The 20609-nt window shown below is 45.6% G+C and overlaps 2 protein-coding genes across 2 annotated transcripts in view; one reads left to right on the top strand and one right to left on the bottom strand.

Moving 5' to 3' along the window:
• Window positions 1-2946: 2946 nt before the first annotated feature.
• On the bottom strand, window positions 2947-19727 carry LOC138671264 (P2X purinoceptor 7-like). The gene is made up of 4 exons (XM_069759282.1): window positions 19542-19727; window positions 14643-14736; window positions 4246-4505; window positions 2947-3197 (listed from the first exon to the last, which is right to left on the bottom strand). Exons 2-4 carry the CDS (start codon window positions 14700-14702, stop codon window positions 3008-3010), a joined length of 510 nt encoding a protein of 169 aa, XP_069615383.1. The 5' UTR covers window positions 14703-14736; window positions 19542-19727; the 3' UTR covers window positions 2947-3007.
• EED (embryonic ectoderm development) overlaps window positions 19612-20609 on the top strand; it is a 28693-nt gene continuing 27695 nt past the window's right edge. Inside the window, exon 1 of the mRNA XM_069759281.1 lies at window positions 19612-19732. Within this exon, the coding sequence (XP_069615382.1) occupies window positions 19628-19732 (105 nt within the window). The 5' untranslated portion in view covers window positions 19612-19627. The remainder of the gene's footprint in view (window positions 19733-20609) is intronic.

Here is a 20609-nt window from a genome sequence, read left to right as displayed (position 1 = left end):
TTGCGGACTTCTACGCGGACTTATATTCCTCCAGGGTTGATGGGTTAGCCGGAGATACAGAGACTTTCTTGGAGAGTCTGGGGTTGCCGAAATTGAGTGAGGAGGATAGGGTGAGCTTGGATGCCCCTATCACGGAGGAGGAACTGAGTCGGGCGCTGAAGTCTATGGCCAATGGGAAGGCGCCTGGAGTTGATGGGTTGCCAGCCGAAATTTATAAAAGCTTGGGGGAGGTGTTGATTCCCAGATTAAAGTTAGTACTGGAGGAGGCTGGGTGCCAGGGGTGCCTCCCAGCATCTATGAGGGAGGCCATTATAGTGGTTATTCCGAAGGAGGATAAGGATTTGGGGAAACCTGAGTCATATCGCCCAATCTCTCTGTTAACCATCGATGTCAAGCTTTTGGCCAGGGTGTTAGCTTCCCGTCTGTCTAGTGCCATTACTAACCTTGTGCATCCGGATCAGTCTGGCTTTATGCTCTTTTTAGAAGCTTGATATGGGGGTGGCAATACCCACGTATTAGCCTGGAGACGCTTCAGAGACCCAAGGAAGATGGGGGTTTGGCTTTGCCCAACCCAACCCTGAGTTATATTTTCTTGCAGCCCAAAGTCAGCATTTGAAGGGCTGGGCGCGGGAGGCGTCCTCCAGTGCGGTACAACACTTGATGGAGGGGGTGATAAACCGACGACCGGTGGTGCAGTGTTTGGAGGATGGCTCCTTGGGAGCATTGGGGAAATTGTATCCAACTATGTTTTTGATACGTAAGCTATGGACCAGACTGCGACAGATTCAAGGGGTTACGGGACTGACTAAATTTACACCGATATGGCTTAATAATAATTTAGTGGAGTTTGCGGCTCTGGGAGTGCTGACAGAGTGGCATGCTAAAGGAATTTATTTTGTTGGTCAGATAATTCAACAACGAGTGTTAAAATCCTTTTCTCAGCTGCAGGGGGAGTTTGGACTGAGACCTTCTGGGGAGTATCAATATTCTCAGATGAGACACGCTTTTGGAGCTCAAAACAGGGGCGATGGCATTAGGATCCAAGAGGACATAGTTTTGGAATACGTGTGTGGGGAAGGGTCCACAAGGGGAGTCATTTCCACCCTTTGCTGGATTTTCCTCTAAAAGCGAGAGCTAAGTGGGAAAGAGATTTAGGCCCAATGGAGAATGAAACCTGGGAGTCGGTGTTGGAGTGGGTTCCACGAGTGTCACTAAGTGAGCCGTATAGACTATCGCAGCTGTACATCTTGCACAGAGTCTATAAATCACCGGAAGTGTTACATAGAGCAGGGTTGCGTGCTGACTCTGAGTGCCCGAGATGTGGGACTGAGAATGCAGGAATATATCACATGATGTGGACGTGTCCAAGACTGGTTGCTTTTTGGCTGGTAGTTCTGAGTCGTGTGGAAGGGGCGTATAGATGCAGGGTGCCGAGAGATCCGATGGAACACCTGGAAGATAGCAATTGGGGGTGGCAGGGTGGTTATAAATGGTATAGTCTCTAACTGGGTCGCTGTGACCAGTGGGGTACCGCAGGGGTCAGTATTGGGACCTGTTCTCTTCAACATATTCATTAATGATCTGGTAGAAGGTTTACACAGTAAAATATCGATATTTGCAGATGATACAAAACTATGTAAAGCAGTTAATACAAGAGAAGATAGTATTCTGCTACAGATGGATCTGGATAAGTTGGAAACTTGGGCTGAAAGGTGGCAGATGAGGTTTAACAATGATAAATGTAAGGTTATACACATGGGAAGAGGGAATCAATATCACCATTACACACTGAACGGGAAACCACTGGGTAAATCTGACAGGGAGAAGGACTTGGGGATCCTAGTTAATGATAAACTTACCTGGAGCAGCCAGTGCCAGGCAGCAGCTGCCAAGGCAAACAGGATCATGGGGTGCATTAAAAGAGGTCTGGATACACATGATGAGAGCATTATACTGCCTCTGTACAAATCCCTAGTTAGACCGCACATGGAGTACTGTGTCCAGTTTTGGGCACGGTGCTCAGGAAGGATATAATGGAACTAGAGAGAGTACAAAGGAGGGCAACAAAATTAATAAAGGGGATGGGAGAACTACAATACCCAGATAGATTAGCGAAATTAGGATTATTTAGTCTAGAATAAAGACGACTGAGGGGCGATCTAATAACCATGTATAAGTATATAAGGGGACAATACAAATATCTCGCTGAGGATCTGTTTATACCAAGGAAGGTGACGGGCACAAGGGGGCATTCTTTGCGTCTGGAGGAGAGAAGGTTTTTCCACCAACATAGAAGAGGATTCTTTACTGTTAGGGCAGTGAGAATCTGGAATTGCTTGCCTGAGGAGGTGGTGATGGCGAACTCAGTCGAGGGGTTCAAGAGAGGCCTGGATGTCTTCCTGGAGCAGAACAATATTGTATCATACAATTATTAGGTTCTGTAGAAGGACGTAGATCTGGGGATTTATTATGATGGAATATAGGCTGAACTGGATGGACAAATGTCTTTTTTCGGCCTTACTAACTATGTTACTATGTAATTGCTAGGCTATTACATATGGCTCGGAAGGTGATAGCACGGAACTGGATCAAGGAGGAACCGCCTGCAAGGGGTGAATTCCTGCAATATGTAAAACATGGTCTCAAACTGGAAAAGGGGGTTTATAAGAGACGTGGGAAAATAGAAATGTTTGACAAAATGTGGTCTCCGTGGCTCGAGCTGGGATGGATAGGTAAAGGAAATGGGAGGCTGAGGGCCTTTGAATGGCGGAAACTGCTAGACGAATAAGCGGTCATAAGTGAGTTAAGCGGTTCATAGAGTCATCAATACTAGTTATAGAAGTATCATTGGAGAGGAGCTGTCATGGGGGGGGGGCTGGGGTTTGTTGGGATTGTTGGGGGTTTCGAAAATGAAGAAACTTTGTTTGTAACAAACTGGAAGATGGATAAAATGTAATGTTTATGTTTATTCTTAATAAAAATCTATTTAAATTAAAAAAACAAATATTCATATCGACACCATAGATTCTGCAGGAGGGTCCCCAGTGAATCGGAACCCGGTGAAAACATTCTGAAGACTTGGGAAGGCGCTTCTGACTTTATGGACCACACAGGCCGGGATCGGTCTCTCATCTCTCTCTGTCCGGTAGCCGTATATCCAAGCAGAAAAGCAGCGGTAACAAACTTGCCGCAGATATCTGGCGGGGAAGGGGAAAAAAAACAACAAAACAAATAATAAAAAAATCGCATTTGGTAACAGCACATTCATAGTGGTCTAAGCACATGATATATCATCAATTATCTGTCAAATAAAAAAGGATTATTGTTTGGTCACATTCCCAAAAAACGGAATGAAAGCAATAAAAAAGTCACATGTGCCTGGATATGGTACAAATAGAAATACAGCTCCTCTCGGGAAAAAAAAAAAGCATTTTTTTTTTGTGGTTTTTTTTAACAAGCAAAACCTAAATAAGTAGCCAGATTTGGAAAATGCTGTAATCAAATTAGTAAATGCCATAAAAAAAATGTAAAAAAAAAAATATATTTTTATTTTAATTTCCAAAGAATATTTTATACTATTTTCCAGTACATTGTTTGGTAACTAAAAGTGGCTGCATTTAATGATAAATACATAAAAAAAGAGAGAAATCGTCCAGGAAAAAAAAAAAAGAAGAAAAATGGCAGCAACCTTAAGTGGTTAAAGGGAACCTGTCAGCAGGATTGTGCTCAGTAACCTACACACAGTTATACTGATTACAATGACACCTGGTGATGAAATCTGTCTTGTGGTTGTTGTGTAATCTTTATTTTTAGTTTTGAGTTAATGATCTGCTCGTGCTCCGGGGCGGCCTGTGGGGGTCTTCATGTGGTGCTCTGCTTAGGTATTCATAATGCAGCCTGCTGACAAGTCACTGATCCCTCATTGATCGCCCCCTAGTTTACATAATGAATATCAGCACATAATGAAGAAAAAAAAAGACCTTCTGCAGGCAGGCGCCTACCGTGGCCCCTGCTCTGCAGCATAATCACGTTTAGTGTCCTAATAATAACTGCTCTTGATGTTATTGAGCAAGTTAAAAAAAATAAAAATTTAACTCAAAACTGCAAATAAAGATTAAACAACAACCACAAGACGGATTCCATCACCAGGTCTCATTGTAATCAGTATAACGGCGCCGACCTGACACTGTCTGTAGGTTACTGTGCACAATCCTGCTGACAGGTTCCCTTTCAATAACTAATTACCTATTTTTCTCTGCGGCTGGAGGTGGAAATAGGTGAATGATGCGGAGCATGACATTGACAGATGTCTCATTTTGGCATAACACCTTGAAGAAGGGGTGCTCGGTGATACAGGCCCGGCCTTGTAACACACTCGTGACTTTCTCAATCTCTTTACAGCAGACCGACTCCATCTCGGTAGGCAGCGATATACAGTTAGCGCACTGGCACCAAGTCAATGAACCAACTTCCTCTATGAGGCTTGATATCTGACATCTTGATATCTGCCATAGATAAAACATGCGTTTATAATGCGACATGGCCGCTTTAAAGGTTTTTTTTTTTTTTTTTACTACCTTAATGGGTCTTGTCAGATAGAGCTTGTAAATATAAGCCGTTTTGTAATTTACTGTTAATTAAAATTTCCAGTCATTCTTGAGATATTAACATTTATCTTTCATTGACAGCTTGTTGCCTTGGATACCGACCACCGCTGCTAGACAACAGAAAATGCGCAAGTTCTTCCATATTGACCTCGTAAGCACTCGTCTTGAAGCTGGGGATGGTGGGGAAATCACTAGATTGCGCTGTTTTCTCTTAATGCCGGAGCGCAGGGCTTACGAGCTAAACAGCAGCGGTGGTCGGTCACCTAGGCAACGAGCTGTAAACAAAAGAAAAGTGTTAATGTCTCAAGAAAGGCTGCAAATTTTAATAAGCAGTAAATTGCAAAAGTGTTCTATCCGACAATATCGAAAACTCCTTGTTGGAATTTAGCCTTAGCGTACCAATATATCCAAGATTGGCATGTATCTAAAGAACATGGCCGAGTATAGGATTCCCAACTGGATATTTTTTCGAGCCTACAGATTAGTTGCATTTTATTAAAGGGGTTTCCTTTTCTTTGAGTTAGTGCAGACTTGTAGCCTATGTGACTACAGACTTGCGAATCCTCACATTGCAAGCACTATGAGTGTTCTCCGGTGATGGTGCACGTGACGATAAGTATGTGATTTACATACATGCGGTCATGTGCTCAGCCTCGATCAATGCAAACACATCTAGTCTGAATGTGGGCCAGGTGTATAAAAATCACCCGGCGCCAACATCAGAGAATCCGCACAGTGCACACGGTGTGAGATTTCACAAGTCTGCAGTCGCACAGAGTAACTGCAGACTTGTTGTCTAAGGCCGGACAAACTCTTTCCTAAACAGTTTTTAGTGAATATTTTCATATAGAACATACAAAAAGTAAAAAGTATCCATGCAAGGACAAAGAAAAGCAGACACACCAAAACAGCCAAGTAAAGCATAACCGCATTACGAGAGTCGGATTCACTCGATAACCGTTCATTGATTGTCCAGAGCGTTGCCATAATGATGTCTCGAGTATCATATTTCTTATCATTAACATACGATAAACAAAACAGAATGAAAAGAAGAAAAGAGTGTAAAGTAGGTAATAGAAAGTACGGAAAAAGGGAAAGGAGGAAATGGGGGGGGGGTCTGATTAAGAGGACGGAAGAAAGTGGGGGGGGGGGGGGAGTATGAGGAGAGTTGAATCTCTCCCGTTTGTGTTAATTGACTCTCTGCTGTACCCTACTCCGCTAATTTGTCTCCAAGAGTGTTAGTAATTCTGGTGATTCGCGAAACATAACCCATTCCTGCCATGTTTTGTAAAACGTAACCTCACGCTGTGTCGTAACGGTGGATAGCCTTTCCATCCGACATAGGAAATCCATTTCAACTATCCAATCCCCGATATTGGGGGCTGTCTTAGAACGCCACTTCCTAGGGATGATAGTAAGAGTGGCCGTTATGCAATGGTTTAGGAGTCCTACCTTGCTGCTCCTGAAAGAGCCTGCGATCATTGACATTGAGGAAGCAGCGTGTGCGAAACGCGCGTCGGGGCCTTCCTTTTCCACGCACGAGCAGCAGGTTGGTTTATTGCCTGAGCTTTAATCTCTATGTTCATCTTTATTCTCTATTACCACGTAAGAATTATTCTGGCTTCACTTATTATACACATGTATATGGGACTTCCCGGAAATATCGAAATATATATGATTGTGTATAAGTTGCACAGGGTCTCTCATGATATATGTAGTGTAGCATACTTTGTATATGCACATTCAGGCTTTGAACCTCCTTATGGATATATGATGTCTTGGAGCCTTACATTGGTGGTGCGGCTGCTTCTATGCTCTATTAATTACTGATATTATTATGATCTGATTGTATATAGAGTAACCAGGTCACCTATTTTGGATTCTGTATAGGCACTTATTAATATTTATATATATATATATATATATATATGTATCTGTTGTACGGCTCACTTGCTTGGTCTGCTTGTGCGTGGCACTAGTGTTGCCTTTCTTTTATCGTTGCATCGTTCTTATTGTCGTTTGTATTGGTATATTTATACACTTTTTTAGAATTTTGTCTTCAATAAAATTGCTTATTTTAGCTCCTGTGTCCATCCTTTGTTGGTTTTCTTGACAGTAGATAGCAACAGGAATCCCATACACATGTTTGTAGACCGGGGTGGGGACACCAATTATCCACAACCCCTGATCAAACAATATCAGCTCCAATCAATATCAGAAGACAATAGGAGAAAAAAAGGAGCAAACTGATTATATATAGTAAAATCAATCATCTCGTTTTATTATTTCATAGAAAAAAATACATCAAATGTCACAACAATACATAAAGTACCACAAACAATGCAGATTGCCAAGTCCCAAACCCGCGCCTATCCCCACACCACAGATGCATATCAACCCCTTAAATAACAATAAAAGTCCAAAGACCGTAAAGGGAAAATCAATGCATCCAAAACAGGCATCTGAAGATCAGCATACATCAATCAGATGGTTGGAAAGAAAATAACCCTTCCCTTGAGAAAGCGGTCTCGAGTCGCCGCGAAACGCGCGTCGGGATCCTCTATCCGACCCCCCTGTTCCCACTTATCTATCGGTAAGCTTTGCATACCTTGTTACTTATTACTGCACTTTAAAATGGAAGATAGGTTGGTGTTATTTTCTTTACATTGCATTGTTTGCGGTACTTTATGTTTTGTTGTGACACTTGATATATTTTTTCTATGAAATAATAAAACGAGATGATTGATTTTACTATATATAATCAGTTTGCTCCTTTTTTCTCTTATTGTCTTCAGATCATTGACAGTAGGCCCAACTGTGGGTTACTTTGACTGATCCGTCACCAGAAACCTTTGAATAAATTTCAAAGACTTTATTCCAATGTCTTTTAATTGGTGGACAATCCCACCAGATGTGGAGCACGGTACCCTCAGATGCCTTGCCTCTCCAGCAGAGGTCAGATAGCAGTGGATATACCTTATAAAGGTGGACGGGACATCTGTACCACCTAGCTAAAAGTTTAAAGCTCGTTTCCTGAGCCCTACAAGCCAAAGGGAGCCTGTGTGCACACAAAAAAAGCTTTTTTCCATTGCTCAATAGAAGACTCTAGCCCAATCTCCCGTTCCCAACACAAGGCAAACCATGACTTATTCTCAGCTCTGACATAAGAATTGAGTATACTTGTGAGACTGAGTGTGCAGGGCTCGTCCCTTGCATCATCAATGATTTCAGTGGAGTCAGATCTGTCTCTTTACTGAAGTCGGCTGGAGGGACGACACGAAGGAACGTAGTTCCAAATATGCAAACCATGAGATGTGGAGTTCGGGAAATTCCTCCAGTGATTGCCCCTTTAATCCACTCGTCAATGTTAGGTGATTTTGGTTGTAACCAATAAAGAATAAGAAATTTAGCAGAAGCTAATAAATGTGTTAAAATGAAACACATTTATCTACAGTCATGGCTAAAAGTGTTGGCACCCTTGAAATTATTCCAGAAAATTAAGTATTTCTCCCTGAATATGATGACAATTACACATGGTTTATTATAACCAGGTTTATTTCCTTTGCTTTTTTGTGTTGTTCCAATACACACAGAGAAAAAAAGGGAAAATGGGATGTAGTTTCACACAAACCCCCAAAATGGGGGACAATATGAAATCACACCTGAAACCTGCTAAAAAGGGGAGATGGTGACTCAAGCTTTCCATTGTATGTCTGTGTGTGCCGCACTAATCATGGAGAACAGAGAGAGGAGAAGAGAACTGTCTGAGGACTTGAGAACCAAAATGGTAGAAAAATATCAACAATCTCAAGGTTACAAGTCCATCTCCAGAGACCTTGAGATCACTTTGTTCACGGTGCACACATTTAATCCAGAAGTTTACAACCCATGGCACTGTGGCTAATCTCTCTGGACGTGGACGGCAGAGAAAATTAATGAAAGGTTGCAACGCAGGATTGTCCAAACGGTGGATAAGAAGCCTTAATCAAGTTCTATAGAAATTCAAGCTTCCTGCAGGCTCAGGGTGCATCTGTGTCAGCGCGAACTACACTACCGTTCAAAAGTTTAGGGTCACCCAGACAATTTAGTTTTTTCCATGAAAACTCATACTTTTATAAATCCAATGAGTTGCCAAATGAATGTAAAATCTAGTCCAGACATTGACAAGGTTCGAAAAAAAAGATTTTTATTTGAAATAAAAAGTTTCTCTTGCAAACTTTGCTTTCGTCACAGAATGCTCCTTTGCAGCAATTCCAGCATTGCAGACCTTTGGCATTCTAGCAGTTAATTTGCTGAGGTAATCTGGAGACGTTTCCCCCCATGCTTCCAGAAGCCCCTCCACAAGTTGGTTTGGTTGATGGGCACTTTTTGCACCATACGGTCAAGCTGCTCCCACAACAGCTCAATGGGGCTGAGATCTGGTGACTGCGCTGGCCGCTCCATTACAGGTAGAATACCAGCTGCCGGCTTCTTCCCTAAATAGTTCTTGCATAATTTGGAGGTGTGCTTTGGGTCACTGTCCTGTTGTAGGATGAAACTGGCTCCAATCAAGCGCTGTCCACAGGGTATGGCATGGCTTTACATAATGGAGTGATAGCCTTCTTTATTCAAAATCCCTTTTACCTTGTGCAAATCTCACACGTTACCAGCACCAAATCAACCCCAGACCATCACATTACCTCCACCATGCTTGACAGATAGCGTCAGGTGCTCTTCCAGCATATTTTCAGTTGTTCTGCGTCTCACAAATGTTCGTCTGTGTGATCTAAACACCTCAAGCTTGGATTCGTCTGTCCATAACACTTTTTTCCAATCTTCCTCTGTCCTATGGCTGTGTTCTTTTGCCCATATTAATCTTTTCCTTTTATTAGCCGGTCTCAGATATGGCTTTTTCTTTGCCACTCTGCCCTGAAGGCCAGCATCCCGGAGTCGCCTCTTCACTGTAGACATTGACACTGGCGTTTTGCGTGTACTATTTAATGAAGCTGCAGTTGAGTACCTGTGACTGTGAGGCATTGATTTCTCAAACTACAGACTCTAATGTACTTGTCTTGTTGCTCAGTTGTGCAGTGGGGCCTCCCACTTCTTTGTCTACTCTGGTTAGAGCCTGTTTGTGCTCTCCTCTGAAGGGAGTAGTACACACCGTTGTAGGAAATCTGCAGTTTCTTGGCAATTTCTCGCATGGAACAGCCTTCATTTCTAAGAACAACAATAGACTGTCAAGTTTCACATGAAAGTTCTTTTTTCTGGTCATTTTGAGAGTTTAATGGAACCAACAAATGTAATGCTCCAGATTACATAGTAACATAGTAACATAGTTAGTAAGGCCGAAAAAAGACATTTGTCCATCCAGTTCAGCCTATATTCCATCATAATAAATACCCAGATCTACGTCCTTCTACAGAACCTAATAATTGTATGATACAATATTGTTCTGCTCCAGGAAGACATCCAGGCCTCTCTTGAACCCCTCGACTGAGTTCGCCATCACCACCTCCTCAGGCAAGCAATTCCAGATTCTCACTGCCCTAACAGTAAAGAATCCTCTTCTATGTTGGTGGAAAAACCTTCTCTCCTCCAGACGCAAAGAATGCCCCCTTGTGCCCGTCACCTTCCTTGGTATAAACAGATCCTCAGCGAGATATTTGTATTGTCCCCTTATATACTTATACATGGTTATTAGATCGCCCCTCAGTCGTCTTTTTTCTAGACTAAATAATCCTAATTTCGCTAATCTATCTGGGTATTGTAGTTCTCCCATCCCCTTTATTAATTTTGTTGCCCTCCTTTGTACTCTCTCTAGTTCCATTATATCCTTCCTGAGCACCGGTGCCCAAAACTGGACACAGTACTCCATGTGCAGTCTAACTAGGGATTTGTACAGAGGCAGTATAATGCTCTCATCATGTGTATCCAGACCTCTTTTAATGCACCCCATGATCCTGTTTGCCTTGGCAGCTGCTGCCTGGCACTGGCTGCTCCAGGTAAGTTTATCATTAACTAGGATCCACAAGTCCTTCTCCCTGTCAGATTTACCCAGTGGTTTCCCATTCAGTGTGTAATGGTGACATTGATTCCTTCTTCCCATGTGTATAACCTTACATTTATCATTGTTAAACCTCATCTGCCACCTTTCAGCCCAAGTTTCCAACTTATCCAGATCCATCTGTAGCAGAATACTATCTTCTCTTGTATTAACTGCTTTACATAGTTTTGTATCATCTGCAAATATCGATATTTTACTGTGTAAACCTTCTACCAGATCATTAATGAATATGTTGAAGAGAACAGGTCCCAATACTGACCCCTGCGGTACCCCACTGGTCACAGCGACCCAGTTAGAGACTATACCATTTATAACCACCCTCTGCTTTCTATCACTAAGCCAGTTACTAACCCATTTACACACATTTTCCCCCAGACCAAGCATTCTCATTTTGTGTACCAACCTCTTGTGCGGCACGGTATCAAACGCTTTGGAAAAATCGAGATATACCACGTCCAATGACTCACCGTGGTCCAGTCTATAGCTTACCTCTTCATAAAAACTGATTAGATTGGTTTGACAGGAGCGATTTCTCATAAACCCATGCTGATATGGAGTTAAACAGTTATTCTCATTGAGATAATCCAGAATAACATCCCTCAGAAACCCTTCAAATATTTTACCAACAATAGAGGTTAGACTTACTGGCCTATAATTTCCAGGTTCACTTTTAGAGCCCTTTTTGAATATTGGCACCACATTTGCTATGCGCCAGTCCTGCGGAACAGACCCTGTCGCTATAGAGTCACTAAAAATAAGAAATAATGGTTTATCTATTACATTACTTAGTTCTCTTAGTACTCGTGGGTGTATGCCATCCGGACCCGGAGATTTATCTATTTTAATCTTATTTAGCCGGTTTCGCACCTCTTCTTGGGTTAGATTGGTGACCCTTAATATAGGGTTTTCATTGTTTCTTGGGATTTCACCTAGCATTTCATTTTCCACCGTGAATACCGTGGAGAAGAAGGTGTTTAATATGTTAGCTTTTTCCTCGTCATCTACAACCATTCTTTCCTCATTATTTTTTAAGGGGCCTACATTTTCAGTTTTTATTCTTTTACTATTGATATAGTTGAAGAACAGTTTGGGATTAGTTTTACTCTCCTTAGCAATGTGCTTCTCTGTTTCCTTTTTGGCAGCTTTAATTAGTTTTTTAGATAAAGTATTTTTCTCCCTATAGTTTTTTAGAGCTTCAATGGTGCCATCCTGCTTTAGTAGTGCAAATGCTTTCTTTTTACTGTTAATTGCCTGTCTTACTTCTTTGTTTAGCCACATTGGGTTTTTCCTATTTCTAGTCCTTTTATTCCCACAAGGTATAAACCGCTTACACTGCCTATTTAGGATGTTCTTAAACATTTCCCATTTATTATCTGTATTCTCATTTCTGAGGATATTGTCCCAGTCTACCAGATTAAGGGCATCTCTAAGCTGTTCAAACTTTGCCTTCCTAAAGTTCAATGTTTTTGTGACTCCCTGACAAGTCCCCCTAGTGAAAGACAGGTGAAACTGCACAATATTGTGGTCGCTATTTCCTAAATGCCCAACCACCTGCAGATTTGTTATTCTGTCAGGTCTATTAGATAGTATTAGGTCTAAAAGTGCTGCTCCTCTGGTTGGATTCTGCACCAATTGTGAAAGATAATTTTTCTTGGTTATTAGCAGAAACCTGTTGCCTTTATGGGTTTCACAGGTTTCTGTTTCCCAGTTAATATCCGGGTAGTTAAAGTCCCCCATAACCAGGACCTCATTATGGGTTGCAGCTTCATCTATCTGCTTTAGAAGTAGACTTTCCATGCTTTCTGTTATATTTGGGGGTTTGTAACAGACCCCAATGAGAATTTTGTTACCATTTTTCCCTCCATGAATTTCAACCCATATGGACTCGACATCCTCATTCCCTTCGCTAATATCCTCCCTTAAAGTGGACTTTAGACAAGACTTTACATAGAGACAAACCCCTCCTCCTCTCCGATTTTTACGATCCTTTCTAAACAGACTGTAACCCTGTAAGTTAACTGCCCAGTCATAGCTTTTATCTAACCATGTCTCGGTTATTCCCACTATGTCAAAGTTACCTGTAGATATTTCTGCTTCTAGTTCTTCCATCTTGTTTGTCAGGCTTCTGGCGTTTGCGAAGCCTTCTCAACTATCTCAAAGGAAGGTCAGGTTTATACGTTCTCTAATCAGCCAAACTGTTTTCAGCTGTGCTAACATACTTGCACAAGGGTTTTCAAGGGTATTCTAACCATCCATTAGCCTTCTAACACAGTTAGCAAACACAAAGTACCATAAGAACACTGGAGTGATGGCTGGTGGAAATGGGCCTCTATACACATATGAAGATATTGCATTACAAACCAGATGTTTGCAGCTAAAATAGTAATTTACCACATTAACAATGTATAAAGTGTATTTCTGAATCATTTAATGTTAGCGTCATTGGAAAAAACTGCTTTTCTTTCAAAAATAAGGAGATTTCTAAGTGACCCTAAACTTTTGAATGGTAGTGTATCTGTCAATATCTGAATGAAATGGAATGCTATAGCAGGAGACCTAGGAGGACCTCACTTTCGGCCATGACTGTATACCAGATCCACGGTGCCAGTACCTCTTCCCTTGAGCAACTTTAAGGAAATTAGGAAACACTTTTTTGAATATTTTTTTATGGCACAATATATTGTTGACTTTTAATTAGTCCCCTTAGGGGACTTGTCGCCTTTACAATACTCTGCTGTACTATGGTATTGCCATGGACTTTGAAATTGTATAACTTCTTAGGAAGCCGTGCCAGCCTGGACTTCTTAGGTATAGCAACGTGGCAGACAAGGGAGGGTGGGGGGTGGGCTGTGATACAGGGACCTATATGCCATGACAACCCATTGGCACCCCACAATTTTAGGGGCGCAATGGGCATCGGAAATGACTCCCCTTTCCCTTTTTAACATCTTACATGCAGTGGTCGGTCTCGACAGACGGCAGAATCTTTGAAGGTGAACTCTATTGACTGTTATGAACTGGTGGTTTAGGAGCAACATGGGACGAGCTCTGAAGGAGGTGGTACCTGTACTGACCGCAGTTCCTAAGCTCAACACAACACTAGAAGTAGCCGTGGGATGCTCCTGTCACTCCCTAGACACCTCGTCACAGCCTGAGAACTAACTACCCCTAAAGATAGCTTTCCTGTTTCTATCTTGCCTCAGAGAAAATCCCCAAAGGATACATAGCCCCCCACAAGTAATGACTGTGAGTGGAGAGGGAAAAGACATACATAGAATGAAACCAGGATGTAGCACAGGAGGCCAGTCTAGCTAGATAGATAGGACAGGATACTGTGCGGTCAGTATTAAAAACTAGAAAAATCCACACAGAGTTTACAAAAATCTCCACACCTGACTAAAGGTGTGGAGGGTAAATCTGCATCCCAGAGCTTCCAGCTTAACTGAATAAATCCAGACTGACAAGCTGGACAAAACATAGAATGTACAGAACAATTAAGTCCACTACAAGTGGACAGAAAAGAGCAAAGCAAGGACTTATCTTTGCTGAACTGGTCAGGATATCAGGGAAATCCAAGCAGAGATGTGAATCCAACCAGGAATCATTGACAAGTGGCACTGGCTGAAGGGAAGAGCCAGGCATAAAAGCCGAGCAGAAAGACAATCAGTGGAAGCAGCTGCAGACTGCTAAATCCAAGGAGCAGCCATTCCACTTAAAACCACCGGAGGGAGCCCAAGAGCAGAACTCACAAAAGTGCCACTTACAACCACCGGAGGGAGCCCAAGAGCGGAATTCACAACAATTGACCAAAGCTCAGTGCCAGCTGTGTAGAGCGGGCTCAGCTCCCGAGTCTGCTCCATACAATAGGTGCACACAGGCCTATGGGGGTGGATAAGAGCAGGATACCGGGCCAGCGACTGACAGCAGCACCTGTCTCCTCCTGATGTAGACGTGAGAGGCGCCCATCAGTCACCGTATCGTCCCCTTACCTGATCGTCAGGCCCGGCTGATAATATTGCGTCATCTTCTATGTTTTCATTCTCAGACATTTTTTTTATTTTTATCTCCAATTCTGGAAAATAACTGGGAAAAAAGGCAAATTATTAAAAGTTAAAGTTTGGAAAAAAAAATTACCACTCAATCACTCTCTCCCCGGTATCAAAGTCCGACGTATGAAAATATAAAGGGAATTAATGCGTAAATAGGGAAAAAAAACAACAAATTAACTTTTTTTGGTCACTAAACCTCCATTAAAAATGCCGTAAAAAAAAAGTTGCATGCAGGGAACATAAAAACGCCAGGAAAATGCGCGAAATTAACAGAATTTAAAAAAAAAAGTTACGGGTCTCAGAAAATGATTTTTTTCTGCCACTAAAACCTCCCAACTTTCGAGGAAGGGGAAGAGGGATAAAGTCAGCGGCGAGCCGCGGCAAATTTTAGGCCACACCTCTGACCACACCCATTTCACAACTAGCCACGCCCCAACAATACCCATAAACAAAAAAATATGGCCACACACGACGCTCCATACTGTACAATGGCCACACACGACGCTCCATACTGTACAATGGCCGCACACGACGCTCCATACTGGACAATGGCCGCACACGACGCTCCATACTGTACAATGGCCGCACACGACGCTCCATACTGTACAATGGCCACACATGACGCTCCATACTGTACAATGGCCACACACGACGCTCCATACTGGACAATGGCCGCACACGACGCTCCATACTGTACAATGGCCACACATGACGCTCCATACTGTACAATGGCCACACACGACGCTCCATACTGTACAATGGCCACACACGACGCTCCATACTGGACAATGGCCGCACACGACGCTCCATACTGTACAATGGCCACACACGACGCTCCATACTGTACAATGGCCACACACGACGCTCCATACTGTACAATGGCCACACACGACGCTCCATACTGTACAATGGCCACACACGACACTCCATACTGGACAATGGCCGCACACGACGCTCCATACTGTACAATGGCCACACACGACGCTCCATACTGTACAATGGCCACACACGACGCTCCATACTGTACAATGGCCACACACGACGCTCCATACTGCACAATGGCCACACACACAACGCTCCATACTGTATAATGGCCACACACGACGCTCCATACTGTACAATGGCCACACACGACACTCCATACTGTACAATGGCCACACACGACGCTCCATACTGTACAATGGCCACACACGACGCTCCATACTGTACAATGGCCACACACGACGCTCCATACTGTACAATGGCCACACACGACGCTCCATACTGTACAATGGCCGCACACGACGCTCCATACTAGACAATGGCCGCACACGACGCTCCATACTGGACAATGGCCGCACACGACGCTCCATACTGTACAATGGCCACACACGACGCTCCATACTGTACAATGGCCACACACGACGCTCCATACTGTACAATGGCCACACACGACGCTCCATACTGTACAATGGCCACACATGACGCTCCATACTGTACAATGGCCACACACACGACGCTCCATACTGTACAATGGCCACACATGACGCTCCATACTGTACAATGGCCACACACACGACGCTCCATACTGTACAATGGCCACACACGACGCTCCATACTGTACAATGGCCACACACGACGCTCCATACTGTATAATGGCCACACATGACACTCCATACTGTACAATGGCCATTGGCCACATTATGCTCCATACTGTATAACGGCCCCACATGATGCTGCGTACAGCATACTTGCCCCACGTGATGGTCCATACAGTATTATGGCGCCACATTATGCTTTGTACAGTATAATGGCCCCACACGATGCTGGGTATAGAATAATGGCCACACATAATGCTGGGTACAGTACACTGGCCACACATGGTTACCCCACCCCCATCATTGCCTTCTCCATCACTACACACAGACACCTTTCACCGCGCTCCCTCGCAGCCGGCAGCTTCCACACCCACGGCGCTGAGTGGTGTCATCCAGCTGCGCCGCTGACTGCTCACGTCGCTGCAGCTGTGATATGCCACTGATAAAGACCTCTGTGTCTCCTGTGCCAGTCCGTGTCAGAGCGAGGAGCAATATCTGCTCTGATCTGACACAGCCAGCGTCCGCTCCGTACACATGCGACTCCGCTCCATACACCTCGTACACACACGACTCCGCTCCATACACCTTGCACATGCGGCTCCGCTCCGTACACCTCATACATACGGCTCCTCCCCATACACCTTGTACACACACGGCTCCACTTCATACACCTTATACACACACGGCTCCGCTCCGTACACCTCATACACACGGCTCCTCTCCATACACCTCGTACACACACGGCTCCGCTCCATACACATACGGCTCCGCTCCGTCCACATTGCACCCGCTCAGTATACTTTGCACACACATGGCTCCCCTCTGTACACCTCGCACACACACGGCTCCACTCTGTACACCTCGCACACACACGGCTCCACTCTGTACACCTCGCACACACACGGCTCCACTCTGTACACCTCGCACACACACACGGCTCCACTCTGTACACCTCGCACACACACGGCTCCACTCTGTACACCTCGCACACACACGCGGCTCCACTCTGTACACCTCGCACACACACGCGGCTCCACTCTGTACACCTCGCACACACACGCGGCTCCACTCTGTACACCTCGCACACACACGCGGCTCCACTCTGTACACCTCGCACACACACGCGGCTCCACTCTGTACACCTCGCACACACACGCGGCTCCACTCTGTACACCTCGCACACACACGCGGCTCCACTCTGTACACCTCGCACACACACACGGCTCCACTCTGTACACCTCGCACACACACACGGCTCCACTCTGTACACCTCGCACACACACACGGCTCCACTCTGTACACCTCGCACACACACACGGCTCCACTCTGTACACCTCGCACACACACACGGCTCCACTCTGTACACCTCGCACACACACACGGCTCCACTCTGTACACCTCGCACACACACACGGCTCCACTCTGTACACCTCGCACACACACACGGCTCCACTCTGTACACCTCGCACACACACACGGCTCCACTCTGTACACCTCGCACACACACACGGCTCCACTCTGTACACCTCGCACACACACACGGCTCCACTCTGTACACCTCGCACACACACACGGCTCCACTCTGTACACCTCGCACACACACACGGCTCCACTCTGTACACCTCGCACACACACGGCTCCACTCTGTACACCTCGCACACACACACGGCTCCACTCTGTACACCTCGCACACACACACGGCTCCACTCTGTACACCTCGCACACACACACGGCTCCACTCTGTACACCTCGCACACACACACGGCTCCACTCTGTACACCTCGCACACACACACGGCTCCACTCTGTACACCTCGCACACACACACGGCTCCACTCTGTACACCTCGCACACACACACGGCTCCACTCTGTACACCTCGCACACACACACGGCTCCACTCTGTACACCTCGCACACACACACGGCTCCACTCTGTACACCTCGCACACACACACGGCTCCACTCTGTACACCTCGCACACACACGGCTCCACTCTGTACACCTCGCACACACACACGGCTCCACTCTGTACACCTCGCACACACACGGCTCCACTCTGTACACCTCGCACACACACGGCTCCACTCTGTACACCTCGCACACACACGGCTCCACTCTGTACACCTCGCACACACACGGCTCCACTCTGTACACCTCGCACACACACGGCTCCACTCTGTACACCTTATACACACACGGCTCAGCTCTGTACACCTCGCACACACACGGCTCAGCTCCATACACCTTATACACACACGGCTCCACACCGTATACCTTGTACACACATGGCTCTGCTCCGCACACGGCTCCACTCCGTACACATTGCACACACACGGCTCAGCTCCATACACATTGCACACGCTGCTCCACTCCGTATACCTTGTACATACATGGCTCTGCTCCACACACCTCGCACACACACGGCTCCACTCCGTACACATTGCACACACACGGCTCAGCTCCATACACATTGCACACACGGCTCCACTCCGTATACCTTGTACACACATGGCTCTGCTCCACACACCTCGCACACACGCTGCTCTGCTCCGTACACACGACTCTGCTCCATACACCTTTCACACGCTGCTCCGATCCATACACCTCGTACACACACGGCTCTGCTACATTACAGTGTCAGACTGTCACAGGGGCTTTGGTTTAGCCCTTTTTATTCGGAGGGGGGAAATAGCAGCCACAATAGCGTCGTGTTGTCACCCTCTCCCAGGGAGCTGCAGCTGCTCCTCCTCCCATGCACTGACTGGAGACAGACCTGTCAGGGAGTCATGGATCTCACTCACACTGATCTGCAGATAACAGTGAGCACTGAGCAGCCGCGGTAAACAGAGGGAGGCGTGGCCTAACAAAGGGGGTGTGGCGGAGTTCTCCTGCTGTCTCCCGGGATGAGAGCGTCCTGCGCTGGACAGCGGGGCAAAGCGTCAAATCCGGGAAAGTCCCGCACAATGAGGGACGGTTATATTATACATAAAAACTGCACGATGTGGTTTCGCCGTCACCATAGTGACCCGAAGAATCACGTTTTATAGGTAAACGCCGTAACGATAAAAGTCAAAAAAACAATGGCAGAGTGGCCGAAACTAAAAAAAAGTGTCCAAAAGGTAATGTTTACCCCACCCCCAAAAAATGCCACCACTGCACTGTGACCCCCCAGAAGAGACAAGGGGGGAGAGCAGGAACGTCACTCACACAGGAAGGACAGAGTGAATGTGCTGCTGCTGACTGTTGACGCGTGCGCACTCACCGCGGCAGGCGCCGGGCTCCAGGGCTGTCACGTGCTCCAAGCGGGCGCCGTCGCGTCCCAGTGACGTCACGCCGAGGCGCTGGAAGATGTCTGACGCTTCCGGTCGTGCGGCGGGAAACGAGATGCCGGCCAAGAAGCAGAAGCTGAGCAGCGATGAGAACAGTAACCCGGAGCTGTCCGGGGATGAGAACGTAAGAGGAGGCGTGCAGGGCGGGTGTGGGAGGAGGAGGCACCGGGCAGCACGGGTGATGGTGACTTTCAGTGTAGAAATAAAATGTCTCCCCATAGCTGAGCTCAGCAGTGTCCGGGGGTACAAGGACCGTGCGGGTTTACAACTGCTGCGACTTATAGTGCTGGGGAGAATGGCATGCTGGTACTTGTAGTTCTTCAGCTATGGGGGAGGGGCAATTAGAAGAGCATGCTGGTACTTGTAGTTCTTCAGCTATGGGGGAGGGGCGGTTAGAAGAACATGCTGGTACTTGTAGTTCTTCAGCTATAGGGGAGGGGCGGTTAGAAGAACATGCTGGTACTTGTAGTTCTTCAGCTATAGGGGAGGGGCGGTTAGAAGAACATGCTGGTACTTGTAGTTCTTCAGCTATGGGGGAGGGGCAGTTGGAAGAATATGTTGGTACTTGTAGTTTTTCAGCTATGGGGGAGGGGCAGTTGGAAGAATATGTTGGTACTTGTAGTTCTTCAGCTATGGGGGAGGGGCAGTTGGAAGAATATGCTGGTACTTGTAGTTCTTCAGCTATAGGGGAGGGGCAGTTAGAAGAATATGCTGGTACTTGTAGTTCTTCAGCTATAGGGGAGGGGCAGTTAGAAGAATATGCTGGTACTTGTAGTTCTTCAGCTATGGGGGAGGGGCGGTTGGAAGAACATGCTGGTACTTGTAGTTCTTCAGCTATGGGGGAGGGGCAGTTGGAAGAATATGTTGGTACTTGTAGTTCTTCAGCTATGGGGGTGGGTCAGTTAGAAGAGGGGCGGTTGGAAGAACATGCTGGTACTTGTAGTTCTTCAGCTATGGGGGAGGGGCAGTTGGAAGAATATGTTGGTACTTGTAGTTCTTCA

This window comes from Ranitomeya imitator, chromosome 3 (assembly GCF_032444005.1).
Source record: "Ranitomeya imitator isolate aRanImi1 chromosome 3, aRanImi1.pri, whole genome shotgun sequence".
Taxonomy (NCBI): domain Eukaryota; kingdom Metazoa; phylum Chordata; class Amphibia; order Anura; family Dendrobatidae; genus Ranitomeya; species Ranitomeya imitator.
The sequence above is the reverse complement of the archived record's forward strand: the minus strand, read 5'-3'. Positions and strand labels throughout refer to the sequence as shown.

Coding starts and splice junctions, on each gene's coding strand:
- LOC138671264 (XM_069759282.1), bottom strand. CDS start 14,702: ATGTCTGAGAATGAAAACATAGAAGATGACGCAATATTATCAGCCGGG. Junction 4,506..14,642: donor CAGCCGGGCCTGACGATCAG/GTAAGGGGACGA, acceptor TATCTATGGCAG/ATATCAAGATGTCAGATATC. Junction 3,198..4,245: donor CCAGCCGCAGAGAAAAATAG/GTAATTAGTTAT, acceptor CTTCCCCGCCAG/ATATCTGCGGCAAGTTTGTT.